The 25,959-nt window shown below is 37.5% G+C and overlaps 2 protein-coding genes across 3 annotated transcripts in view; both read left to right on the top strand.

Annotated features, from left to right (window-relative positions):
* LOC126927671 (uncharacterized) overlaps nucleotides 1–25,959 on the top strand; it is a 124,353-nt gene that overhangs the window by 880 nt on the left and 97,514 nt on the right. For both annotated transcript variants that reach the window (XM_050743719.1, XM_050743720.1), the window contains exon 2: nucleotides 511–973. In XM_050743719.1, coding sequence (XP_050599676.1) covers nucleotides 655–973 — 319 coding nt within the window. In that variant the 5' untranslated portion in view covers nucleotides 511–654. The remainder of the gene's footprint in view (nucleotides 1–510; nucleotides 974–25,959) is intronic.
* LOC126927673 (A disintegrin and metalloproteinase with thrombospondin motifs 3-like) overlaps nucleotides 4,223–25,959 on the top strand; it is a 123,762-nt gene continuing 102,025 nt past the window's right edge. Inside the window, exons 1-2 of the mRNA XM_050743722.1 lie at nucleotides 4,223–4,334; nucleotides 4,989–5,113. The gene's annotated coding sequence lies outside the window, so the exon portion shown is untranslated. The remainder of the gene's footprint in view (nucleotides 4,335–4,988; nucleotides 5,114–25,959) is intronic.

The following is a 25,959-nucleotide window of genomic DNA, read 5'->3' as shown; positions in this document are numbered from 1 at the left end:
AATATTCACGGTTAATCTTTTCGATAAAGCACTACCTACAAAACCACTGCATTCTATGATTTCATTTCATCTCTGGTGTACCGTAGAATCCTTCCTTTCTCCATTATACGATCGATTAAACAACACCCTGTGTATTAAAACCAACGATTCACCTTCGTATTACTTCCGCGCGAGCTACGTGATAAAGCGCGAGACATTGAAAATGTTAGAACGCGAGAGTATCGTCGCATCCGCGTCTATATGACACGGCGTTTCGAAAGCGTTACGAACCGGCGAAATGAAATGAGAATATCGGGTCTGCGAATTAGCTGCTTTCATCGCGATAACTACGTCTGCGAGTGAACGAGCATGCCTGGCGAGTTTTGGGTAGCCAGAAAATCCTATTGAAATTTCGATCAAAGCGCGCGAGACATGACGCGATCGAAACTTCCCAGTTTTCTCCTCGCCACGTGGCTGCTCGGCACGATCGCTACTAAGTCGCGAATGAGCGACTTTCTGCAAAGCTTGCAGGAGTACGAGATCGTTTACCCTCGAGTGATCCCGAATGAGAGCGCGCGGAACAGAAGATCGACCCACGAAGACCGAGAAACTTGGCGCGAGTATCTCCACTAAGAGCCGGTGTTCCTCGAGATCAGCAACTGGACCTTAAGGACCATGGCCAACGATCGATTGATACTGTCGTCGAATTTCACCGTGAATTGGGTGCGTCAGGGTAAAACCAAGTCCGAGCGACGTAACGCCAAGGCGAACTGCGATCTTCGACAAGGCAGCTTGGAAGGAGACGCGAGTTCCTTCGTCGTCGTGACGATATGCGAAGAAGAAGTGTACGCCTTGATGTTGATCGGGCAGAGATCGTTCTTCGTTCAGCCGCTGACGAATGGCCAGCATGTGATGTTTCAGCCGAAAAACGAAAAGTGGTGGTCGATCAGGAATAATTCGAGCTTCGTGTCTGTGAATCCGGAAAATCCTGCAGGTGAGAAGGATCGTTATCGCGATGGCTTTTCATCTTTCGTTAGACGGTTGGATGTAGGTGATTGGTTGATCGATTTACCGACTTCCTTGCCAATTATGTTATAAGCTTCTTAATTTGCGATCCGCCGTTAATTGCTTCTTCTATTCTAAAATTGACTCTGATCGTGATACTGTAAGAACTGATAGCGTCGATATTATAATACCATACACAGAGTATGAGAGTAATCGTAGTACAAACGAATATATATATATATATATATATATATATATATATATTCGGTTTAATAAATTTAATTTAATAAATTTAAACCGTCAAACAGGGAGGGCTTAATCTGCAGGCAAAAAGAAGAAAAAGAAATAATCATTTACAAAGCGAACGACCATTAGCTAATTCCAATTTAAAAATATAGCTAAAGTCAAAGTCATTTTGAACAAATGTTTCCTGTACGCGTTACCGTTTGGCATGGACGAACGTCTCGGACGTTGATGTCCGTACATTTATATATATATATATATATATATATATATATATATATATATATGCAGTTCTGATAATCATTTTCAACTCGCACAGGGAAGAAACATCATTGAGGCTACCGCGAATTAAATTCGCGTATCAAGTAACAGGATAGATACGATTCATACGAAGCTTTGCGTCGTTATTCGAGGTAGGAAAAGCTTTAGCAGTGATATCGAGAAAAGCGAAACTACGAAATCATCGCTGTCGTCGAGACAGAAATTGCTGCGAATATCGCGGAAAGCAGAGCGACGGTAAAGAGTATTACAGGAAAAAGTTGTTCGGAATATTAGCCTTGGCAAACATATTTCAAAGCCGTTGAATATGGCGAGATTGTCCGCTTTGTAAATATTTACCGAAAAACATGTCGTACGAAGCTGGGCAATAAACGCGTTTTTCCACAGTTACAAACAAGTATCGTACGTATGAAACAAGTAACGACGAATTTTCCATTCCACGGCACGCGACAATTGACCGTATTATCAGCGTTTCGTCAGAGTTTCAAGAACTGCGTTTTCTTTTCTGTATTTATGGTTTCGCAACTGTAAAACGGAAGGTTTATTCTGGAGATGCGAGTTCGCGTGAACAACTAGCGCAACGAGTAAAAACACGCGGTTTTTGCAACTCGATCGAATTGTTAGCAACTGTGTGTACGAGATCGTATTACTCCCATCGTTGATCGATGTCAGGCTTCTATCCGAGCACACGGACAACGTTCTCCAACGACCAATCAAACATACCAGATAATAATTTTTCATTGTATCATTATTGTAGCTATTAACGACACGGGCTTGTTGTCGCATGATAAAAAGCATGCAACTGCGCTGACACGATAATACAGCGAACTTTTGCACGCTGCGATGGAAAACGCGTCGTTACCTGTTTCGTACGAACGATACTCGTTTGTAATTCTGTAAAGAAACGTCCGTTGACGAACATTATATAAAGTTCTTCCTTCTTCTTCTTCTACTTGTCTGTAAATCAACTCCTTACAATTTGACGGTTTAAACACACGGTTTTCGCACACCCCGTATATACAGGATGCAACGGAACAACGTCTGAAAGCGAGAACAACGCGAATCCTTGTGGAAAAATGAAGAAAAAGTATAGGATAAAACGTTCTCATTTTCGACTTGGAGAATCGAGTCTGAAAATTTATCAAGTATACTCGAACTGTATCTGAATATCGGTTCGAATAATAAATTTATTTAATTATATAATTAATTTATTACAAAGGAAATACAATCTGGATGTGAATGTTAAATGGAAACAAATTTTGCTAAGTTGAAAATCGATCGTATCGTAATTACCACGACTCGTTGTTTACAGATTAAAAATCTGTTTTACGAATACGAGGAGCTATATATCTACTATTATTAATCAATTTTTATGAAAAATTTCGTACGATGCGCGGATAAATTCTAATTTGATAAATTGTTGGAAACGTGGAAAATTGAATGCAATAAAATTACGTGGCACGGTTTACACGGTTGCAACTTTATGACCCACTTAGGTCAAGTAGCAATGAAATTTATTGCATATATCGGAAATTCAAGGCACGTAATTGGCAGTTTATAAACAAATTATTTGTTCTCTTAATTAAATTGCCCGCGTCGAAAGCTGTGAAACGTTTTTGTATCGAAATCGAAGAATCCAACATCGCGATCCTATGAATCGAAGAATGCGACGTAAATGTTCGAAGTATGGTTGAGAAACGATAGAAAATTCCAAGTGTTACGCTGTATTTCTCGTTCGATTTGAATCGAAATTTTAATGAGGAACAGCGCCGATTGATATTTAAAAGTGAAACGGTTAAGAGCAACGATACAGGTTTTGTTAAAAGCAATTGGTCTATTTACCTCGCTGTTTAAACGGGTTTGTTTGACGTTACTTTGATCAATTTCCATTGACACTTTTATAGATAGCATTCTTTTTTACGGATGGAAAGCCGTCTGATGGAAATTTGTCTGAAATGTCCGTCGTAAAATTGCATTTTCGCGGGCAACAGAAAACAATGGAATTTTGTACAAAAGCGCAATACTTTAATTAGCGCAAAATTCCATTTTCCCCGCTGGGAAATTGAATTTTCTATTAAAGCGTGATACGTTTAATCAGCGGTGGCGTAAATTCAACAAACTAACAACTGGAATATTGACTTGTCACAATTTTGTGACACCGTATATGTCGTTGATACGTTCCAGTCTGGTCGTATTTACAATTTCAGAAATTTTGCAACTATTTTTTCATTTTATCCGTAACGAGAATAGCGAAGATAAGACAGGCAAACGTGGTAAAACGTTGATAATTCGGTTACAGGGAAATCGAATAAATTCGAAGTTGAAGAAAGTAAGAGAAAGTCGAAACGAAGCAAACGCGATTCCTTAAGCCACGATGTTCAGGGATTTTATAATCTTTCCGGTGACGTCTTCGACGTGGAATACCCAGAAGCTGAGAAATTGATTCTGTACGATGAAAAAGACGATGTCTCCACAGAATACAACGATACAATAGTGGAAGAATTATCGATCGACGTAAATCCTGTTGAGAAATGCTCAGTTGGTATGACCGCTAGTTACTAAAAGGTTACTAGGGTTGTGTTGGTACGACTCCTAACGACGCTCTTTTGTCATAGGAGTCGACCACGCCTTAATTGCTAAGACGCATTGGGAGAGTTTAAACGTTTGCTGTGTGATTTGGTGTTTTGTATAAGAGAGAAAATAAAAGGTGTGATAACCAATCCGAGTGGATCCGAGATTGATTATCAACCCCAACCTATATAAAATAACAAATCCCGAGGAAATTGGATACTTCTCTGGTCCTAAATGGCAAAGGAACAGATTATCAAGTAAGTCAAATATTTTTCCAAATGCCATTCTTGTACAATCGTTGCTTTTTTACTTACCACGTACAATATAGCGGTTAATAAATTAACGAATCATCGAATATTACTGAAAGAAAGAAATTGTACTGATATTCCAATCTATCGTGTACAAAAGTAATAATAACAGCATGTAATATAAGAATAGCTTATCTTCAGCCTTAAAAGGAACTCGGTTTACAATTATTCTCCCTATTGCGTTCCACTCTCTCTTGATCTTCTACACGTTCATCTATATTTCGCTGTTTTTAATTTATTTTATTATTCCCTGTCTATTACACATATGTATATTGTCCATTGCACGAATCTTTATCTATCTTGCCTAATTTAATGTAAAAAAATAGAAAAATAGACAAATTTGCTGGAGGAATACGTTTACCAAAATTTGTCAAGAATTTTAAAGAAATTTGCAGGATGAAATTCACGGTGATACCGAATTGATATTTTTGAAATTATACTTTTGAAATAATTATTTATATCATAATAATTATTCCACGAATACTTGCTCGTAGATATTAATTTATGCTTTTAATAATCATGCGTTTAAGCTATCAAGTCGAGTCGAGTAGACTTTCTAATTTCGTTGAAGATAAGTCGATTTCTAAGATAAGTCATTTCTAGAGAAAAGACCAACTGCTAAGGATTCGCCGCCACGATGGCTAGAGCTTGGAATAGCTGCTGATTACTCCGTGGTAGATTTTCATGGAATTCGAGTACAGCAATATATCTTGGCTCTTTTAAACATCGTAAGTAATACCAAACGAAATTCTGTTATTATACTTAGATATAGAATACCTTCTCCTACATATGTACGCGAGCAACCGGGAAACATAGGGCAGAGTTATGCGTATCTCTGTATTTTCAAGGTACGCTACTTGCTTTCAAACATCTCGATCGTATACTCGGATGGAAGCTCTGTATTTTCTGTTTACACTGTTCAAAGCTTACACGTATCTTTTAAAGAGTTCTGCAAATAATTTATCCGTAATGGAATTTTGTAATCGATTAATTTCAGCCATTCGGTAATTGGTTTTCCAATGCTGTTGAGATTAATAACGTACATTTCCTAAGATAAATATAACGAATAAAATTAATTTTTTAGGAAAATTATATAAGATACGATGTATTTACGAGAGTTTTGAATAATAATTTATTTGTAAGGCTGTAATACTGTTTTAACGCCTGTTACATTTTCGTACGTATTTTAATCCTAGGTCAGTGCAATTTACATGGACCCATCGCTCGAATCCAACATGATTCTAGTGATCGTACGAATGATTTTATAAGCGGAAAAACGAGACGTTATGGTAAGCGATTTCCATTAAATTAAATCATTTAACTAAAGTAGTAACTATCTGAGATACGCATATGCGAGTGTCAATTATTTTATTTTCTACTTATCTGTACAGTGTATGGTATATAAATTATATAGGTCAAAATATCTGCGCATGACGTTTTAGATCGATAAAATGCAACGAGTTCCATTTTGTTAAATTGGACAACCGTGAACGATCCCTTGGAAACAAATTTCCAAACAAACAATTTTCACGGACCATTGACAAACCTCGCATTTATCGTGTATCCGAAATATCTGTATAATCGACTATTAAACCTTTTTCATCTCTTAAGAATCTTAATTTAATGTTATAGACCTATGATAATATCATTGATATACGACACTTGCGATTCCTTTTACTTTTCTTTTTCTGCTATTCTTCTCTGCTGTTGAATCAACATTTCAACATTTTTCAGGAAGATTAAAATACTAATAGCGTTACAAGTTACATTTGATTACAATCAACAACACGATTACTTGCACATATATTTATTATCATTGACGAATATTTATATATAGTATATAATGCATGATGTAATAATAAATATAATATATTCGTAATATTTGCTAGCTTTTATTAAGAAAATATTAAACGTTGTCGTAGGTCCGCCGTGGCGATGCCAGACGATCTCTCGAGAACGTGAACAAATGGAACAGAAAGATGCTGTCCTCGAAGGACGTAAATCACGATGTTGCTGTATGGTTGACGCGATTAGATATAGGAGGTCCTTCCGGTTACGCACCTGTGTCAGGAGTATGCTATCCCGCGAGATCGTGCGCGTTAAATCGAGACGAAGGCTTGACCAGCGCCTTTATCATCGCTCACGAAGTAGCACACATGTGAGTGTCCCACATGTTGAGATATCGTTGGCCAACTGAAATATTTATAACTGGCCTGGGTATTTACGCAGAGACCGTGTGTTATTTATTTATGCAAATACGTACTTGTACGAGAATAATTTGAAAAATGAAATCTCCATAGGAGAACTTATTATCTTTACCGAATATCACAACGAGTACTGTACTTTGAATCTGCCATAGATTTTTGCGTATTATGTGCGTTCTTGCATTCCTCCTTTCACCTACGATGGCTCTTAAACAAGAAACGATATCGTAACGAGAAATACAACTTAGCTGAGCGTCCACTTTGGTTCCACTAGTGTTGTCCCATACGACTTTGTGTTTGACCTCGCTATTAGGGGACTTTTTACCCAACGTTTCCTTCACCGCCTTCACTACCTTCGATTTATCGAACTTGAGACTTAAACTGGCCGTTACTAAATCTTCCGGCTTCTTCGACATCGGTTGGTGTCTCTTCGTGAACCAATTCGACGGTGCCATAAAGGTCGAAATAGCGGCTTTCGAGGATCCGCTAGGCTTACTTTTAGCTCCGTGCAATGTCGACACGTCGAAGCTGTTGGAACGGAAGCTCTTCGATCGACTTCCTTTCTGTTCGGTCGTTTTTCCGGGCCAGTTTGATTTGCTATCGTCCCTGGAACTCGGCGCTTCCTCGCCGCATCGGTTGATTTCCGTCGTGGAAGACGCTAACGAGCTTAGGATCGATATCAGATCCGTATTAGAGCAGACAATGCCCGCAGCACCGGAAACGGATGCACTCGCGGCTCTTGGCAGTTCCGAGACGCGCTTTCGGAGAGAAGACGTCGGCGAAACCGACGGAGTAGGCATTTCAGAGAATCGTTGTTTCGGCTGTTGAGTGTAACGTTGAGCGGAACTGTTACCCTCCAGCGGCTGTATTTCGTACACTTGCTCCGTCGACGTCCTGTACATCCTTAAGCGCACCTGGCAAACGGATTGCTTTTATTCGAAAGACAGTTTCTTTTTTATCATAATTCGTGCGTTATGATACATGTTTCGATGATTGAGCCGTTAAGCGTGACAAAGCGATGGAATTGTTTTGCACAGAAATTCTGGTTCTAAAATTATGGTAGGGATTCTAGGGCGTAATAACATCTTGGAACGCAAAGTTATCGATGTGTCGATGAAAGTTAAGGTAGCTTTATCGAAGCACACGTTCGAGTCTTTGGGCGATTGCTAGGAATACACGTAATGTTCTTTTCTGTGAGCTGAAAAGTTGAACGACTATAAAAGGCGTTTGTAGAGGATTTCAAAGCGGAAGAAGAAGCGATACAAATGTTTAGATTCAGAAATTATCTGTTTATATAGAGATCTGTTTGATGCAAGATCTAAAATCAATCAAATCGGATTGTATGGATTGTGTATTTGTCTGTGTTAATCCTTTGACGTCGATACCAACGATGTATATAGCGAATGGCGGTTATCAGCCAAGATTATGAGCACGTACGCAAATAGACTAGAATATTTTGCAAGAATGAAATGTCTTGGTATGGTACGCTTTAATCTATCTATCCAAGTCAAAATAAGTATAAAAATCGCGTGGCAATCAACATATTTAAAAAAAAAAAAAGAAAAAAAAGAGAAGAAACAGATGCTTCTGATTGTTTTTTAGTGCATTTTCATAAAATCTTCTAAATGTTTAATTCTCATAGAATAAAAGGGAGAGTATACGTTTGAATCTCAGCAGATTTTATTAATTCTTTGAAACCATAAATACAATATGAGTATTACATCAACTTTAGTTCATACATGTAACAACATATTATTCTGCATGTAGCAGTTACATTTAATGAAACATTTACTTATCCAATAAATCCATATTCTCTACTAAACGTTCGTTTATTAATAATACTGCCATAATCGTCCACGCATTGTTCGCTTCCTTAATTATTTTTCAAAGTATAACGATAATCAATGATGCAACAGAAATATCACGTAACATCCCAACAATCTTACATGAGATTTTAGCTGTTTTTACTATACAAATTAAGTCATTATTAAAATAAGTCATTATAATAATATATATATATATATATATATATATATATATATATATATATATATATATATATATGTCGGAGATGAAAGAACACCGGAACGTTCCCTTTGGAACTTTGGGAAGACCCCTAGTATTGAAATTTAGATTTCACCATAGCCGTATTAAGAAACTGTTGTCATTCGATCCGACTGTATTTATTTGAGATTTATGATAGTGAGGCGACAATCAGTCGCCGAACGTAGCCGCGGTCAAAGGGATGAACGTTTTGTCTAACAAAGGCATGAAGTAATTCTATAGCTCTTCTTAAAAGAAATACTTGGGACAGGACACGACGGTAAACGTTTCAATGGTTTCTGCCCCGTGGCTCGCCACACGCAGACTTTGTCCTTCGGGTAAGATGATTGCCAGATGCCAACGCATCTTCACAGTATATGTTTAGCTGAGCGAGGACCGGCTACGAATATTAAGTTTCAATTATACAAAGTCTTTCAAATAGACAAATAGCCTGTGCCCCAACTACGGGAAGATAAGAGAAATCTATCCTTCCACGAACGACGCTTCCCGCTAGCAACTTTTCCCAAGGACAGCTAATATCTTTCTCTAACCACCAACATGGAAATTGACCAATTAACAGCAACGTCAATTTCCCACACCCTTCGAACGGAGACTTTTCTCCGCGAATCCGATGATCTCGTGTCTTTTTTTTTTGCGTGGGGAGCGGAAAATGCAATTACGCATGCCCAGTGACCCGCATCACTGGGTTATGTGGGAGTCGGTCGGTTGTCGTTGCCATACCCACTAAAAACCCCTCCTCCTTCTTCCTCCGCTTAGAGGGCAGACAACCCCGGTAAAACCTGTCGGCAGTCATCAGGGTTGTCCTTTCGTGCCCCGTTGTATCTACTTCTTCGGGCAGTTACTGCTCATGTCGTCCTCTCAGCCAGTTCAGAATACTGGACTGGTCTCCTTCTGCGGTTTTTCGTTGTTTCGTGTTCTTGCCCTCATTGCTCCACGTAGTTGTTGTTTCGCTCGTTCTCCCCCTTGCCTCTTCCCAGGCCCTCGCTGTCACCCTCCTGTGACACATGACGGTCTTGCAGAATTGCCTGAATTTATTCCAGCTCTCGTTCTTGGCGGTCAACGTGGCGATCAGATTGCCCACGTCTATCTTCCCGCCCAGAGCGTTCTCCAGCTCGATCCTTCTGTCCGTCCACTTCGGGCACGCGAAGAGGGCGTGCTCTGCATCGTCGTTCGGGTCTACACAGTCGAGACAGTTGCCGTCGCTGTCCTTGCCAATCCTTTTTCTATAGACACCGAAGCTCCCATGCCCGGTTAGCAGCTGCATGGTGTGGTGATCGATGTCCATCTTCTTTTTGGTAAATAGCAGCGCACTCGGTATTAATTTCTTTGTGATATTTTCCTTTTTGTGGTTGTTCCACTCCTTCTGCCAGTCATCTTGGGCCTTCTTGCGAATCGCCTCCAGTTCCTCCTTCAGCTTGCAGCCGTCATCCGTGCCAATCCTGGACCCATGGATCTTGTTCCTCTCGTAGGTCTCTCCGAGCATCTTTATCTTTATGTAAATCGGGAGATTCCCGGTCAACACGCAAAGTGCCGCGTGGGAGACGGTACGGTATGCCGGCGTTGTTATGCACAGGGCCGTTCGTTGTGCTCGTTTCAGCTTTTTCCTGTTCTTATCGGTATTCGCTGCTCTAGCCCACACCGGTGCTCCGTAAGTTACGATGGACTCCCACACGTTGTAGTAGAGCCTACGAGCCAAGCTGGGCGGCCCGTTGATGTTGGGTAGAATTCCCCTAAGGGCTCCTATTAACTTGTCGGCTCTATTACACACCATCTCGATATGCGCACCGAACCTCCGACTGGAGTCGATGACGACTCCGAGATCTCGTTCCCTTAGGCACACCCATCATAGATTTCTTCGACAGCGTCACCGCGACGGAGAGCCACTCACTCTAGTGCGATCTCATCGGCAATCGACCTGTCTTTCGTATACGTAATAATTGCCCCTTGCTCTAACATACAGTGTAACTTAGACGCTAACGAAGGGTAAAGTTCGTCATCCCGTTGACCGCGGATTCGTTATTGAGCCTAGGATCATCGTCATTTGCTTCTCGAGTATCTAATTATCGCGATTACTTGTCCAATTCCATCATAGTCATATTTGCACTAGTAAATATCTCCTCTATTGCATAACGATCACGTCTAGCGCCAATAGGGATTCGTTTCACGCCCTTATCCCTAACTCTAATCTTAACGCCAACCCGACATATATATATATATATATATATATATATATATATATATATATATACATACATATATATATTTTATACATACATACATATATCAATTTTTATACACACAATTATACATATTCATTTTCATTTAATATTTTCATTTAATAATTTAATAAACCTTCGTCCCGCAAAGGCAAATAAATTCACGCATAACATTTCTCTTCAGCGGCATTGTTCTAGGATTGTATTTGTTGAAAGAAGGATAGCATTAAGCGCTGGAATAAAGAATGACGAATCGTTATTCTTTAACCATCGTACTTAGACTCATATTTATTGAGCTACTTGTATTTTAATCGAAGTCTAATATCCTCCATCTGTAGGCGTAAATATTACTGCCGTTGTTAATGTCATTTTAAGTTTTACTACTGGAAAGGACATTTAAGTTTGAAGGCAGGCAAGTCTACTGTTCTTAAAGCTGACATTTAGACATCTAAGATTTTTTGTGTCTTTATTGACAAAAATATATTTGACTTTGCATATCTAAAATAAAGGATTTGCGTTATCTAAAATAAATAGATCATCTTTCTTTAGAAAATTCAATGTGGTGAAATTAGAATATGAGATAAAAGAAATACTATGCATACTTATTGTTCTTCTTAAAAATTAAAGGAATACTCATAATCCTAAAACATCCTTTCTATGTTGTACTAGATATATATACAATTAAAATGTGTAATAATGTGAATGATAAACTAGTTCGAATAATTATTTTGCTTAAACGTAAGTTAATTGAAATCAGATGAATGTTATACACGCATTATACCGTGCATTATGAACTATTGATTGATTGATGCTCATATTTAATTATTAACGAGAAAATTAGAAAAATAAGATTGAATTTAATCTGTCCTTCTTATATTTATTAAGATGAGTTCTGGGGCTTGAAACACTCGAGATTAGAAATTTTGATTAATGTTTCACATTATGACTGGACGCTTGTTGTAATATCTTTTGTACGAGATACACTATACATACACAAGATCAAAATGGAATTTCGAAACGGTCGTATCGTTCAACAAAAATCTCTTTTATCTTTGATCCTCTTCATAAAAATGCAATTCTCCTTTACAGAACATCATATAACATTTATTGTACGATATATTGTTCAATTATATTTCGAAATTTTCAGCTTCGAATCTTTGTTTAATTATACTGTAGAATTAAATATCATGCGTTATTTAAATATAAAGATAGACTAAACTTTTGTCCACATTTATTAAAGCTGTATCAACTGAGATGTTTAAATTTGCGAAATTTCATGGACTTTTATATTTAATTTTTCATCATGAATCCCGCTTTGCGATACAATACATATTAGATTTATAATATCTTAAATTTACAGTACCAATGCTGATTTCATCTGAAACTATTTGTTTGCAAATGATATCTTTCTTCGTTGGAATTACCCTTCACTTATAAATTAATAATTATTAACATTGAACAGTATTGTTAAACTTCAATAAAAATAGGATCGATAACTAAATGTTAGTTAAAGAAACTTCCTATTACAGGTATAACAAATCATATTGAATTTTGTTTAGAAAACAATAATAAAAATGGGTGTCTTTTTGTGAAAATAATTTACAGCATATCACTCGACTTATTCATATAAGAGACATTAGTTTGTTTAAATACCCTGTTGCACCCTTTTATTCATTTTCAACCCAATTTTTTCACAACATTAAAAAATATTTTAAGCCTGAAGAAAAACATGAAAAACTTCTTATTAGCATGATTTCATGCTAAACATCCTCTTAAGATATTATAAATCTTTCTTGTTTACTAAAACCAGAGCCTAACTGAAATATACGAGTATCGCAACAGGATTAATCGTAATACATGATTAAATACAAGCAATATGTAAGCTATATTTTTACTTTTTACTTCAAAAATAAATATTTCACCAGCATCGTCTTTAGCTTAAGGAAAATAAACTTGTGAAATTTAATTTAAAGCTTCGTAAAACATGGAAATGTTGCAGGATAACAAATCAGAAAAGATATATTAAATAAATCACAGTTCAGGTATCTATAACATGTGATTCTCTTAACAAATCTGTTTCATTCATCAAGCAACTGCAAAATTTCCGTTAAATCAGAAGCGGTTTCACAAATTATAGGCATTCGTAAACATGATAGATAAGAGTTAGTATCGCGGCGTTTTAGAGTATCTATGAGCGTAATATGGAAAGTAAAAAGATGTATAATAAAAATAGTTCACTTTCCAAGCTATCACTAACATTGTAACGAATTATTATACATATAACGGCTCACGAAAGTACTCGGACGCTTACAGAAACTTTCCATGAATATTTTGTTGAAGCTTTTCATGAATTTCAAGATGCATTAGGCTGTCTCAAAAGTTTCTTTCGTTTTGTTCTATTACTACAAAATAGATCATACATAAATCGATAGAATAATATAAAACAAAAAGTGTCGTGCATCTATTATTTCCTTATGAAACGAAAGAAGCTTTTGAAACAAATGTAAATAGGAATTATAAGATGCTTATTGATTACCATCGGTATTTGGACAGTTAATTATGTATTGTATAAATAAGTCACAATATTTTTAGTAGGAGCATTTTTACCCCTAATCAATCATATGTTTAAAAATACTCTTTACATTGTACATTAGTTTTTTGCTATGTGTACGTCTGCAATAAGCATCTTCTAGCTTCCATATATATATTTCCAAATTAGTCTCAATTTTTACCGGTGTAATCATGATAGACACGTCTCGTTACATTGAAGTGAAGTGAAGAAAAACACTAACACACATAATATATATTCGCAAAAATCTTCTATCTAATATTTTCGTCAACTACTGTATACACATTTATTAGATATTTGTGTGAGATTAAAATCGACAGATACGATAAAAGAATATTGTAGAGGTATAGCAATAAGAAAATACAAGGAAAGTATAGCTCGTTAATTTGAATTACACCAGATTGTCAGTCATCTATTAGGTCGTGTTAATCTCTGAATAAATTCTTAAATAAATAAGTGTTAATAAAGATAAAGATAAAGAAGTGTTAATTAAACTAGAGACACTTAACATTTATTAGCATTTGTTCTTCCCCATTACTTCTTGAATAGGTCCTTTAGGGAAGAACAGAGAGACGGTTCGCTGGATTCCGTCTGATTCCGATTTTGATTCTTGGTATTTGAAAACCAATTTGTCACTTTGCCTGACATTGGTTTGTTCGGAGATACCGAGGGCTTTCCGCTCGACCCGGAAGCCCCCGTATCGTTTCCCTTTTCCGCCGTTAACATCTTCTCAATTGCGCTACCAAATACCTACGGACAAAATTGTTCTTATAAATTTATGAATATTATGTATTTACGTATTTGAATGAAAATTTTTATGAAACGAGATTTCGCGTTAAAATACGTAATAGTAAATACGATAATTTACACGTTCTTTTTACCAAGATGAAAATGTACATGTAAATTTACTTGATGTATATGTAAATAGAAATATTTATATGTAATATTTATATGCTTGTATTTAAAATATTTTCATGCTTAAAGAATAAAGGTCATAATGTTATAAATATTTAAATCCTTGCACCTCTCCTTTATCGCGTAAGAAAGAGAAACTAAAGGTTTCACTCCAGAGAATGAGCTTCGTTCTAAAACAAATCAAATAACATATATTTAAGTATTTAACTGTTATTTAATATTCCTAATATTCAAAATAATATTTAACATTTCTATATTATTAATATAGATGAGAAGTCGATAAGATAGTTTACAATCATTAAGTACAGTATCGCAGATCCACCATCAGAGGTCAGTAATATTAAAATAAAATTCATGTTGGATTAAAAGTGTGGTTAAGTTGGGGCTAACCCCAAATTTGCAAATTTTGACCTAAGTCAAAAAGTGGCCATTTTTGCACCTCCTCGCGAACGAAAAATTCTTGTGCGACGTTTAAGAGAATTTATCAAAAAAAAAACAAAGAATTATTAGCATTTATACGAAATGTGACATGGAAGTTGAAAAAGATGAGTGTATAGATGAAAAAATTAAGCAGAGGTAAAACTTACGCGCTACACTTGATCTTCATTTTCTTTAAATTTTGATCCAGCTGATAAATCAGTAATTAAACCAAAGGAACTAAGTTTGAAATCAAGCGAATCTGAAATACTATCAGACTGTTGCTACTGGAGAACAATAGCCATCTTGTACTTCGTACTTGCTCGATTCCAAACTCTAATCGATATACCAACAGAATTTACCAGCAAAATAATTATTCAGAGATTCTGTCGGTAAAACAATTGAAGTTTAAAATCGAACGAATCCGAATTACTGCGAGATCGTTGGTGACTATTGTTCTCGTAGCAACAAACTGATGGTACTTCAGATTCGTAGGATTTCAAACTACAATTGATTTATCAATAGAGTTGTCGAAGAATTATTTTGTCGATATCGGTGTAGAACAATAGTCAACAACGATCTCGCTGTACTTCATATTTCCTCTATTACAAACGTCGATTCATTTACCAGCAGAGCATCTGAAGAATTATTTCACATGGATCATGTAGAAAAAAAACGAACACGAAAATGGAACTGTAATAACATTTTTTATTCCTTGCTGAGAGCCGTTCTTAAACATTTTTCCCTTCGCAAGAAGATCGGAAAATAACCACTTTTGACGCTCTGTTTTCATCCCATATGAATTTTATCTTTAATATTACCGATTGATAATAATGTCACTGCGATATTGTCCGCAATGATTGCAAATTATCTTCTCCACGTTTCACCTATATCGATAATACAGAATATCAAACAACAATTATTTAATTTCACGTTGTTGTTGACTTTATTAATTTTTACGATAAAGTGCATTCTCTGGAAGAGATTTTACGATTTACGATTTTCTTTTTCATTCCCCCTTTCACCTACGATGGCTCTTAAACAAGAAACGATATCGTAACGAGAAATACAACTTACCTGAGCGTCCACTTTGGTTCCACTAGTGTTGTCCCATACGACTTTGTGTTTGACCTCGCTATTAGGGGACTTTTTACCCAACGTTTCCTTCACCGCCTTCACTACCTTCGATTTATCGAACTTGAGACTTAAACTGGCCGTTACTAAATCTTCCGGCTTCTTCGACATCGGTTGGTGTCTCTTCGTGAACCAATTCGACGGTGCCATAAAGGTCGAAATAGCGGCTTTCGAGGATCCGCTAAGCTTACTTTTAGCTCCGTGCAATGTCGACACGTCGAAGCTGTTGGAACGGAAGCTCTTCGATCGACTTCCTTTCTGTTCGGTCGTTTTTCCGGGCCAGTTTGAAGAAATTCCCTTCAGATCTCCGGTTACCGTTATCCACTTCATATATAGAGTTTGAAATCTTTCTCAAAATTTTGAAAGGTCCTTTCCTAATTTCTTCCAGCTTATTTCTATTCATTCTGTTTCCGTTGTGGGTGAAGACCGTATCACCAATTTTAAACTCGTGTTCTCGTCTTTTTTTGTCATATTTTTGTTTGTTGATTTCGAAATTTCTTGCTGAGATTTTAAATGCTTCTTCTCTGTCTCTTTTTAAGTTTATCTTCTTCTCTGTTATTCCCTTAGAGATGATTTCGATCATTTTCCCATACAGTAAGTGATTTGGGGCAAATCCCGTTACACTGTGTCTGGTGTGATTGTATTCTTCTACGCTTTTTTCTGCGATCTTTGTCCAGTTTCTTTTTTTTTTTCGAATTGATCTTGCATCTGATTCTGTTTACTAATGTTTGATTTACCCTCTCGTTTAGTCCATTGGAGGATGGACAGTCTGTCGAGGTGAAAATTAATTTAATGTTTTTCTCTCTCGCGTACTCTTGAATTTCCTTGGATGTCATCGCTGGGTATCGGTCTGCAAGGATAATTTTTATGGAGTCAGTTTCTCCTGTCGAGTTTATAAGTTTTATGATATCTTCCGCGCGTTGTGTTTTCGATGTGGACATAAAAACAGCCCTTGAAAAGTGATTTATGAGTATATGCATATACTTCTTTGGTGAGTTGTTGTTGGAAAAACCTCGGACCGTATCGAATGACATTATTTCAAACGGTTTCCTCGCTGGTCCTAGTCTCCACATAAGCCCGATCGGTCTTCTCGTTCTGCTTTTATTCCTAATGCAGGTTTCGCATTGTTTGCAGAATTTGTCGACAATTCGGTCCATATTTTTGAAATAATAAAAGGGTCGGATTTTTTTCAATATGTGATTCCTTCCAACATGGCCAAAGAAATCATGCACCGTCTTTATGATATGCTCGCCTAAACTAAACTCTTGTGAGACGAATATACGTTGGCGTCCTTTAATATTTTTAAAAAAAATCTCTGATTTTTTTATAAGGTCTTTCGTATTTTTAATATCTTCTCTGTTTTCTTTCTGATCTCGGATTATGTCTTGTTTTTTTATAATATTCGCTACTTTCAAAACCTCTTCTTCGTTCTCAAAACTTTCTAAGACGGGGTTCCTGGATAGTGCGACTGCCTCTATGTTGTGTTTTCCTGGTGAGTAGATGATTTTGAAGTCGTACTGCGATAAGTAGTGCATCAGGTCTCCTAAAGTTTCATCGGTTCTTGCTTTGATTCTCATTGATTCCAACGGTTTATGGTCTGAAAGGACAGTGAAGTATCTACCGATTAACCAATGCTGCCAGTACTGAATCGCCTCTTTGACCAGAACGCCGAATTAATGTCAAACGTTGAGAAGAAATGGCAATTTCCCGCTTTGACTATGATATCTTCAATTCTTGGGAATGGTTGTGGTTCCGGAACTACAATTTTGTTTATCTCTCTGAAATCAATACATAGTCTATCTCTACGATTCGACTCTTTTTTAAAGGCTAGTGTCACTGGTGCTGCAAATGGTGAACTTGATTCCTCTATGAGATCGTGTTCTAGTAGTTTCGTAATCTGGAGTTCTATTTCTCTCTGATCTGGAATGCTACGTCTGTATGGTTTCTTTGATATGTATTTATTTTCGATTAGCTTAATAGAAGCTTCTTGTGATTTCCTGGTTCCCACATTGTGTTTAGCAAATACATCTCTCTATAAGTTGGCTTACCTCTATTTTTTGTAGGTTATTTAGGTGTTCTAGGTTGTCCATAGGCTTACCCGTCTCCTTGTGTTCGGTAACGTTTACCTTTCTTCTCTGGTTATTTCTTCTTTCTTCTTTTCTATTAAATATTACTTCCTCTTTGTCGTCTACTTTTTGGCTAACCCTCAAATTCTCGTCTTGTCTTAGTTTGAATTCCCTTATGGCGTCCAGCCCTAAGATGAGATCATATGTGAAGTTATTATTGCGTACTATATACACATCTATCTCTTTCTCTATCTTGTTTATCCTCATTTTTAGTCTTGCCCGGCTACTCGTGAAGTCTTCCCCATTGATGGTTTTGAACATGCTCTTGTCTTCTTTTATCTGATCAATGATCTTTTGATCGATAAAACTTGCATTCGCTCCCGTAGACACCTTTAATCTCTTTTTGATCGTTGACTTTAACTCGCAGTTTTATCAATGGTTCGTACTTCTCCGGGCATTTTAGTGTTTTTCTTCCTTCCCATCCGATGTTCCTGCTATTTCATTTTCTGATGTGAGCGCCTTCAGTGAATTTATTTGTTTGGGTTTGGATTTGAAGGAACTGAGAAAGCTACAAACTGGATATCAGTGTATGAAGAGGAATGCAAAAAATACAAAATAAAAAGCGATGAGGAAAAAGTCAAAGGTTTGAGAAAGTACCTAGGAAAAACAGCAAAAACGAGGTACCAAACAAATCTACTGAAATCTGGAGGACACAACTGGGAACTTTGGTTTCGGAAACAAACACTCCACGATAGAGCAAATGTACAGGCTTATAAACGAAATAATAGTAGCACTAGAAAACAAGGAATACTGCACAGCCCTCTTTATAGACATAGGGAAAGCATTCGATAAAATTAACCATGAAAGTCTACTACAAATAATTAGGAAACAATTCCCGGAGCAAATAAACCAATTAATAAAATCCTACCTAAGCAGCAGAACCTTCGTAATAAAAATCAAGGACACACATTCTCAAGTTAAAGACATCAAGGCCGGGGTACCACAAGGAAGCGTCCTAGGCCCAATACTATACACATTATACACGGCGAACATACCAACAACTACCAACAGCACAGTATTGACATTCGCGGATGACACAGCTATACTAGTCAGGCATACTAACCCAGAAACGGCAGTCAAAATACTACAAGAACATATCATAAAAATAGAAAATTGGCTACAAGAAAAACAAATAAAAGCGAACCCCAATAAATGCAACCATATTACATTCACGCTACGAAAAAAGATACCACCAAACATCCTATTGAACGGCACGCATATAACGCAAACAAAGCATGTCAAATACCTAGGACTCCACTTAGATACACAACTCACATGGAAACTACACATCAAATCAATAGTAGAAAAAATACAGAAAACAAGGAGACAAATGCATTGGCTAACAAGCCGAAAATCCAAACTAAACATAGAAAATAAATTAAAAATATATAAAACGATCATAAAACCAATTTGGACGTAAGGAATACCATTATGGGGGACGGCAGCAATGAGCCATATAAACAAAATAGAGGTAATACAGGCTAAAATCCTCAGAACAATAGTAAACGGACCTTGGTACGTCAGAAACGAAGATATACGGAGGGACCTGGGAATGCCAACGGTCAAGGAAGAAATTAGCAGATACTCCGAGAAATACAAATCAAGAATAGCAACACACCCAAACCGGCTAGCTGCGGAAACATACAAAACCATAAACATGGACAGAAGACTAAAAAGGAAGCACCCAGCAGACCTTATAAAGGACATAACCTAACAAACACGAGGATGGTACCCCGCTGGGGGTAGCCACCAACATGCTAATTTAACCGTTAAAAAATTCCACCAAATGTCCAAATTGGACAAATTGTGAATTTTAATAAATAAATTAAAAAAAAACTGTACGCGTTAACAAAATAGTTCCAACTTACTTGAAAATAGTTGCTTGATTCAAGCAACTGTACGCGTTAACAAAATAGCTTCAAGTTATTTGAAAATACTTGCTCCACTCAACTGCACACATTAATAAAATAGTTTCAAGTTACTTGAAAATAGTTGCTTGATTGAGGTAACTTGACCAATCTGAATCGTCATAAAAACTTGGAAGGATATTTCAGGCAAAATTACAGGTTCACATTGGCAAAATGATTTTAACTTACTTGAAAATAGTTGCTTGATTCAAGCAACTGTACACGTTAACAAAATAGTTTCAAGTAACTTGAAAATAGTTGCTTGATTCAGGTAACTTGAGCAATCTGAATCATCATAAAAACTTGGAAGGATATTTCAAGCAAAATTACAGATTCACATTGGTAAAATAATAGGTTCACATTGACAAAATGGTTTCGAATTGCTTGAATTCAAATCGTTTGACGAAGCAACATGACTAATCTGAATAGTTTAATTGTCATCTTTATCCAAGACTCGCATAGTCAATCGAGCCATTCGGAAATCACATTGACCAACTCCAAAATTGAAAAGTAGAGAAAAGTAATTACAAGTATCGCAAGTGGTGAGACAATATGCGATAAAAATGAAAAGATGAGCGTGGCATTAAGCTCTAAGGAACTAGAGGTTTTGTGAGAATCAATCGTGTACTTGGACGATGAAATTGCGAAATTGTGAGATTGTCCAAAGATGAAGTTGGTCAATTTGACTTTCGCCAGGCTCGATCGTCACTACGACAGTTCTCGCGTATCGAAACTATCTTGATGTTTGTGTGGACAGGTGAGACGAATGAGCGATCGTGGCGGAGAAGGATCGGGACATTCGGTCGTTACGATGGAAACAGAGTTACCGACTTTGTTTGGCCGTCGCGAATCAGTCGCCTGTTTTCCTTTTGGAGGCGTGACGAGGATATTACCAAATCGTCGAGAGCCAGCGTCCAGAATGTCCGCACCACCGAGCGGTAGAGGAAATACGCACTATCTTCGGTTGGACATTATGGACGACATCGCATACCTAAGAGCGAGGGAGGTAAGGATCTTTCGTTTATTCTTTTTCACTTTCTACCGTAATAGATCAGCCACAGATAGTCCACTTCGACGAATAGTTTCTTTCGATCGACGAGGAAACCGTCGAAAAGAAAGATTTAGGATATTGCAGCCGTTCGCCGATAAGGAGCGCCATTTACGCCGAAGGAGATCCGTTCTCTTAGAACGTTCATAGAGTCGCCTGTCTACCGTATTGGGTCTGCCTCCCTGCTATTCCTTTGTCTATATGCTGTCGATGGCTTCAGCGCTTGAGAAAGCTAAAAAGACCAGATGTGAAGTTTTCCTAGAAGTGGTGACCACTTCAACAAAAATAAACGAAAGATCCTTACCTCCCTCGCTCTTAGGTATGCGATGTCGTCCATAATGTCCAACCGAAGATAGTGCGTATTTCCTCTACCGCTCGGTGGTGCGGACATTCTGGACGCTGGCTCTCGACGATTTGGTAATATCCTCGTCACGCCTCCAAAAGGAAAACAGGCGACTGATTCGCGACGGCCAAACAAAGTCGGTAACTCTGTTTCCATCGTAACGACCGAATGTCCCGATCCTTCTCCGCCACGATCGCTCATTCGTCTCACCTGTCCACACAAACATCAAGATAGTTTCGATACGCGAGAACTGTCGTAGTGACGATCGAGCCTGGCGAAAGTCAAATTGACCAACTTCATCTTTGGACAATCTCACAATTTCGCAATTTCATCGTCCAAGTACACGATTGATTCTCACAAAACCTCTAGTTCCTTAGAGCTTAATGCCACGCTCATCTTTTCATTTTTATCGCATATTGTCTCACCACTTGCGATACTTGTAATTACTTTTCTCTACTTTTCAATTTTGGAGTTGGTCAATGTGATTTCCGAATGGCTCGATTGACTATGCGAGTCTTGGATAAAGATGACAATTAAACTATTCAGATTAGTCATGTTGCTTCGTCAAACGATTTGAATTCAAGCAATTCGAAACCATTTTGTCAATGTGAACCTATTATTTTACCAATGTGAATCTGTAATTTTGCTTGAAATATCCTTCCAAGTTTTTATGATGATTCAGATTGCTCAAGTTACCTGAATCAAGCAACTATTTTCAAGTTACTTGAAACTATTTTGTTAACGTGTACAGTTGCTTGAATCAAGCAACTATTTTCAAGTAAGTTAAAATCATTTTGCCAATGTGAACCTGTAATTTTGCCTGAAATATCCTTCCAAGTTTTTATGACGATTCAGATTGGTCAAGTTACCTCAATCAAGCAACTATTTTCAAGTAACTTGAAACTATTTTATTAATGTGTGCAGTTGAGTGGAGCAAGTATTTTCAAATAACTTGAAGCTATTTTGTTAACGCGTACAGTTGCTTGAATCAAGCAACTATTTTCAAGTAAGTTGGAACTATTTTGTTAACGCGTACAGTTTTTTTTTAATTTATTTATTAAAATTCACAATTTGTCCAATTTGGACATTTGGTGGAATTTTTTAACGGTTAAATTAGCATGTTGGTGGCTACCCCCAGCGGGGTACCATCCTCGTGTTTGTTAGGTTATGTCCTTTATAAGGTCTGCTGGGTGCTTCCTTTTTAGTCTTCTGTCCATGTTTATGGTTTTGTATGTTTCCGCAGCTAGCCGGTTTGGGTGTGTTGCTATTCTTGATTTGTATTTCTCGGAGTATCTGCTAATTTCTTCCTTGACCGTTGGCATTCCCAGGTCCCTCCGTATATCTTCGTTTCTGACGTACCAAGGTCCGTTTACTATTGTTCTGAGGATTTTAGCCTGTATTACCTCTATTTTGTTTATATGGCTCATTGCTGCCGTCCCCCATAATGGTATTCCTTACGTCCAAATTGGTTTTATGATCGTTTTATATATTTTTAATTTATTTTCTATGTTTAGTTTGGATTTTCGGCTTGTTAGCCAATGCATTTGTCTCCTTGTTTTCTGTATTTTTTCTACTATTGATTTGATGTGTAGTTTCCATGTGAGTTGTGTATCTAAGTGGAGTCCTAGGTATTTGACATGCTTTGTTTGCGTTATATGCGTGCCGTTCAATAGGATGTTTGGTGGTATCTTTTTTCGTAGCGTGAATGTAATATGGTTGCATTTATTGGGGTTCGCTTTTATTTGTTTTTCTTGTAGCCAATTTTCTATTTTTATGATATGTTCTTGTAGTATTTTGACTGCCGTTTCTGGGTTAGTATGCCTGACTAGTATAGCTGTGTCGTCCGCGAATGTCAATACTGTGCTGTTGGTAGTTGTTGGTATGTTCGCCGTGTATAATGTGTATAGTATTGGGCCTAGGACGCTTCCTTGTGGTACCCCGGCCTTGATGTCTTTAACTTGAGAATGTGTGTCCTTGATTTTTATTACGAAGGTTCTGCTGCTTAGATAGGATTTTATTAATTGGTGTATTTGCTCCGGGAATTATTTCCTAATTGTTTGTAGTAGACTTTCATGGTTAATTTTATCGAATGCTTTCCCTATGTCTATAAAGAGGGCTGTGCAGTATTCCTTGTTTTCTAGTGCTACTATTATTTCGTTTATAAGCCTGTACATTTGCTCTATCGTGGAGTGTTTGTTTCCGAAACCAAAGTTCCCAGTTGTGTCCTCCAGATTTCAGTAGATTTGTTTGGTACCTCCTTTTTGCTGTTTTTCCTAGGTACTTTCTCAAACCTTTGACTTTTTCCTCATCGCTTTTTATTTTGTATTTTTTGCATTCCTCTTCATACTCTGATATCCAGTTTGTAGCTTTCTCAGTTCCTTCAAATCGTTCTATATTAAAGTTTATTTCCTCTATTTCCCTCTTATCTCGTCTTTGAAGGGACTCTAGAAGTTTTTCCATGTTCAGGTTGAGTTTCTCAGCAGTTCGTTCGTGAGTGCCGAGGCGTGCAGACGTGCCCGGCAAAGTCCACAAAGCAGCAAGTGACCATCCAGTTGCTGCTGAGTGCCGAGACGTGCAGACGTGTGTCCAGTGCCCTGTGAAGTTCACAAAACTCCACGTGACGCCCATCTGTCGAAAGCGAATCCAACTAACCTAGCCAGGGGTTAACAGCCTCTCGACTAGTTCTTTCACACTGAATTAACTAGCTCGATGATGGCTCTATCATTCCCAACAGGCTCCCCGGAGCTAAATTATAACACCGCCATTTTTCCTCCCCCGTGGCAAGAGGGCAACACATCTATCCTGGTAAACGACCATCACACGAAAAAACGAAAGCTCGAACCAACCAAGACAAATGTAAACAAGAGTCAAACTAAACCATCAGCCAGCCAGGTGACCACCTACAATAGATTTTCAATACTGGAGTCCACGGAAGACTCCATGATTACAACCGAAAAGGTAAATAATCTCCATACTCAAAGAATTCCCCCTCCCCCACCGATATTCATTAACGACGTAATCGACATACAGTCAATGATTAAGACTATCGAAAAAGACATCAGCAAAGAGGACTACAAGTTAAAGATTAACAACAACCACGTGAAAATACTGCCGACCCACCCAAACGCCTATAGAAAGTTAACCAAGCTATTAAAAACGTTAAACGCTAAATTCCACACATACCAGCTCAAACAAGAAAGACCATTTCGAGTGGTGCTACGCAACATCCACCACTCAGTCGATCTAGACGAACTAAAGTGCGAACTGTTAAATCACGGCCACGAAGTAACTAACATCAGCAACATTAGGCATAGAATCACAAAAAACCCACTATCCTTATTTTTTATAGACTTAAAACTGTTGAGGTTATTCAGTATATAAAGAGAGAAAAACGCGTGGATGAAGTGTAAGATACAAAGTATATATTTGACTTAATAATGAAATACAGGAATACAATTTGAGCTGGTCCAGATCCGCACGCTAGCAGTGTTACTTTATGACTGAAAACCCCGAAGCCAACGTCGCCTGTCTACAGTTTATGGTCTGCCTCCCTGCTATTCTTTTGTCTATGTGCTGTCGATGGCTTCAGCGCTTGAGAAAGCTAAAAAGACCAGATGTGGAGTTTTCCTAGAAGTGGTGACCACTTCAACACCCTCCCTAAAACTCTACATCCCAACAAACAATTATATCTGTATATTTTCTAACTCTCGTCGTAAATATCTGAACCTTGATTTTGTCAATGTCTTCACAAATACATTTGCCAGCTGCCTTTCTCTTTTCCATTCAAATTAATTTATTACTAAAAAAAACTACGAGAAGACTAAACAGATCATGTAGAGTTTTTTTTTTTTTTTTTTTTTTTTTTTTATATATTAGAAGTGATAGTCACTTCGACACCCTCCCTAAAAACTCTACATCTCTATAAGCAATTACCTCTTAACATCCTTTTTATTTTTCAAACCTAGCTTTTGTCTTAAATATTCAAATCTTGGTTTTTCCACAAGAATCCACGTCTTATTTTCATAGTGCGATTTCATTTCATCATTCATAGCCTTTTCCCATAACTCTCTCTTTTCGGATCTCATCGCTTCGTTAAAATCCACTGGTAATTTTTCCGCTACGTACGTTACTGGGTTACCATAAAAATCGGTTCGCTTGATCTTATCTCTATCTCTCAATTGTCTCACATTCTCGCTAGTTATAAAAGGTTGTTTTTCAGTTTCACTCTCTGCACTTTCATGCGTACATACTCTATCGCTCTGTGCACGCACATCTTCGCGCTCGACAATTTTCGGTAAACTTAAATTAACGAATTTTTCAGTTTCTAATTCGGGCTTAAATATTACGTCACGGCTTAATATTACATTTCTTACGGTCGGCACGTACACTCGATACCCTCGTCCGTCATCTAGATAGCCTACCAAATATCCTTTGTTAGCCTTTCTGTCCAATTTCCTTCTCTTTTCCGCAGGTATGTGTGCAAAGCATTCAGTACCGAAAACTCTAAACTTTTCTACATCTGGCGATTTCCCGTACCACAGTTCATATGGTGTTTTCTTGTCTTGTCTTGTCGGCCCGGTCTTATTTATGACATGCACTGCGGTGTTCATGGCTTCGGCCCATAAAAACAG

This window comes from Bombus affinis, unplaced genomic scaffold (genome assembly GCF_024516045.1).
Source record: "Bombus affinis isolate iyBomAffi1 unplaced genomic scaffold, iyBomAffi1.2 ctg00000197.1, whole genome shotgun sequence".
Classification (NCBI taxonomy): domain Eukaryota; kingdom Metazoa; phylum Arthropoda; class Insecta; order Hymenoptera; family Apidae; genus Bombus; species Bombus affinis.
Note: the sequence above shows the minus strand (reverse complement) of the source record. Positions and strands in the feature narration are given on the sequence as shown.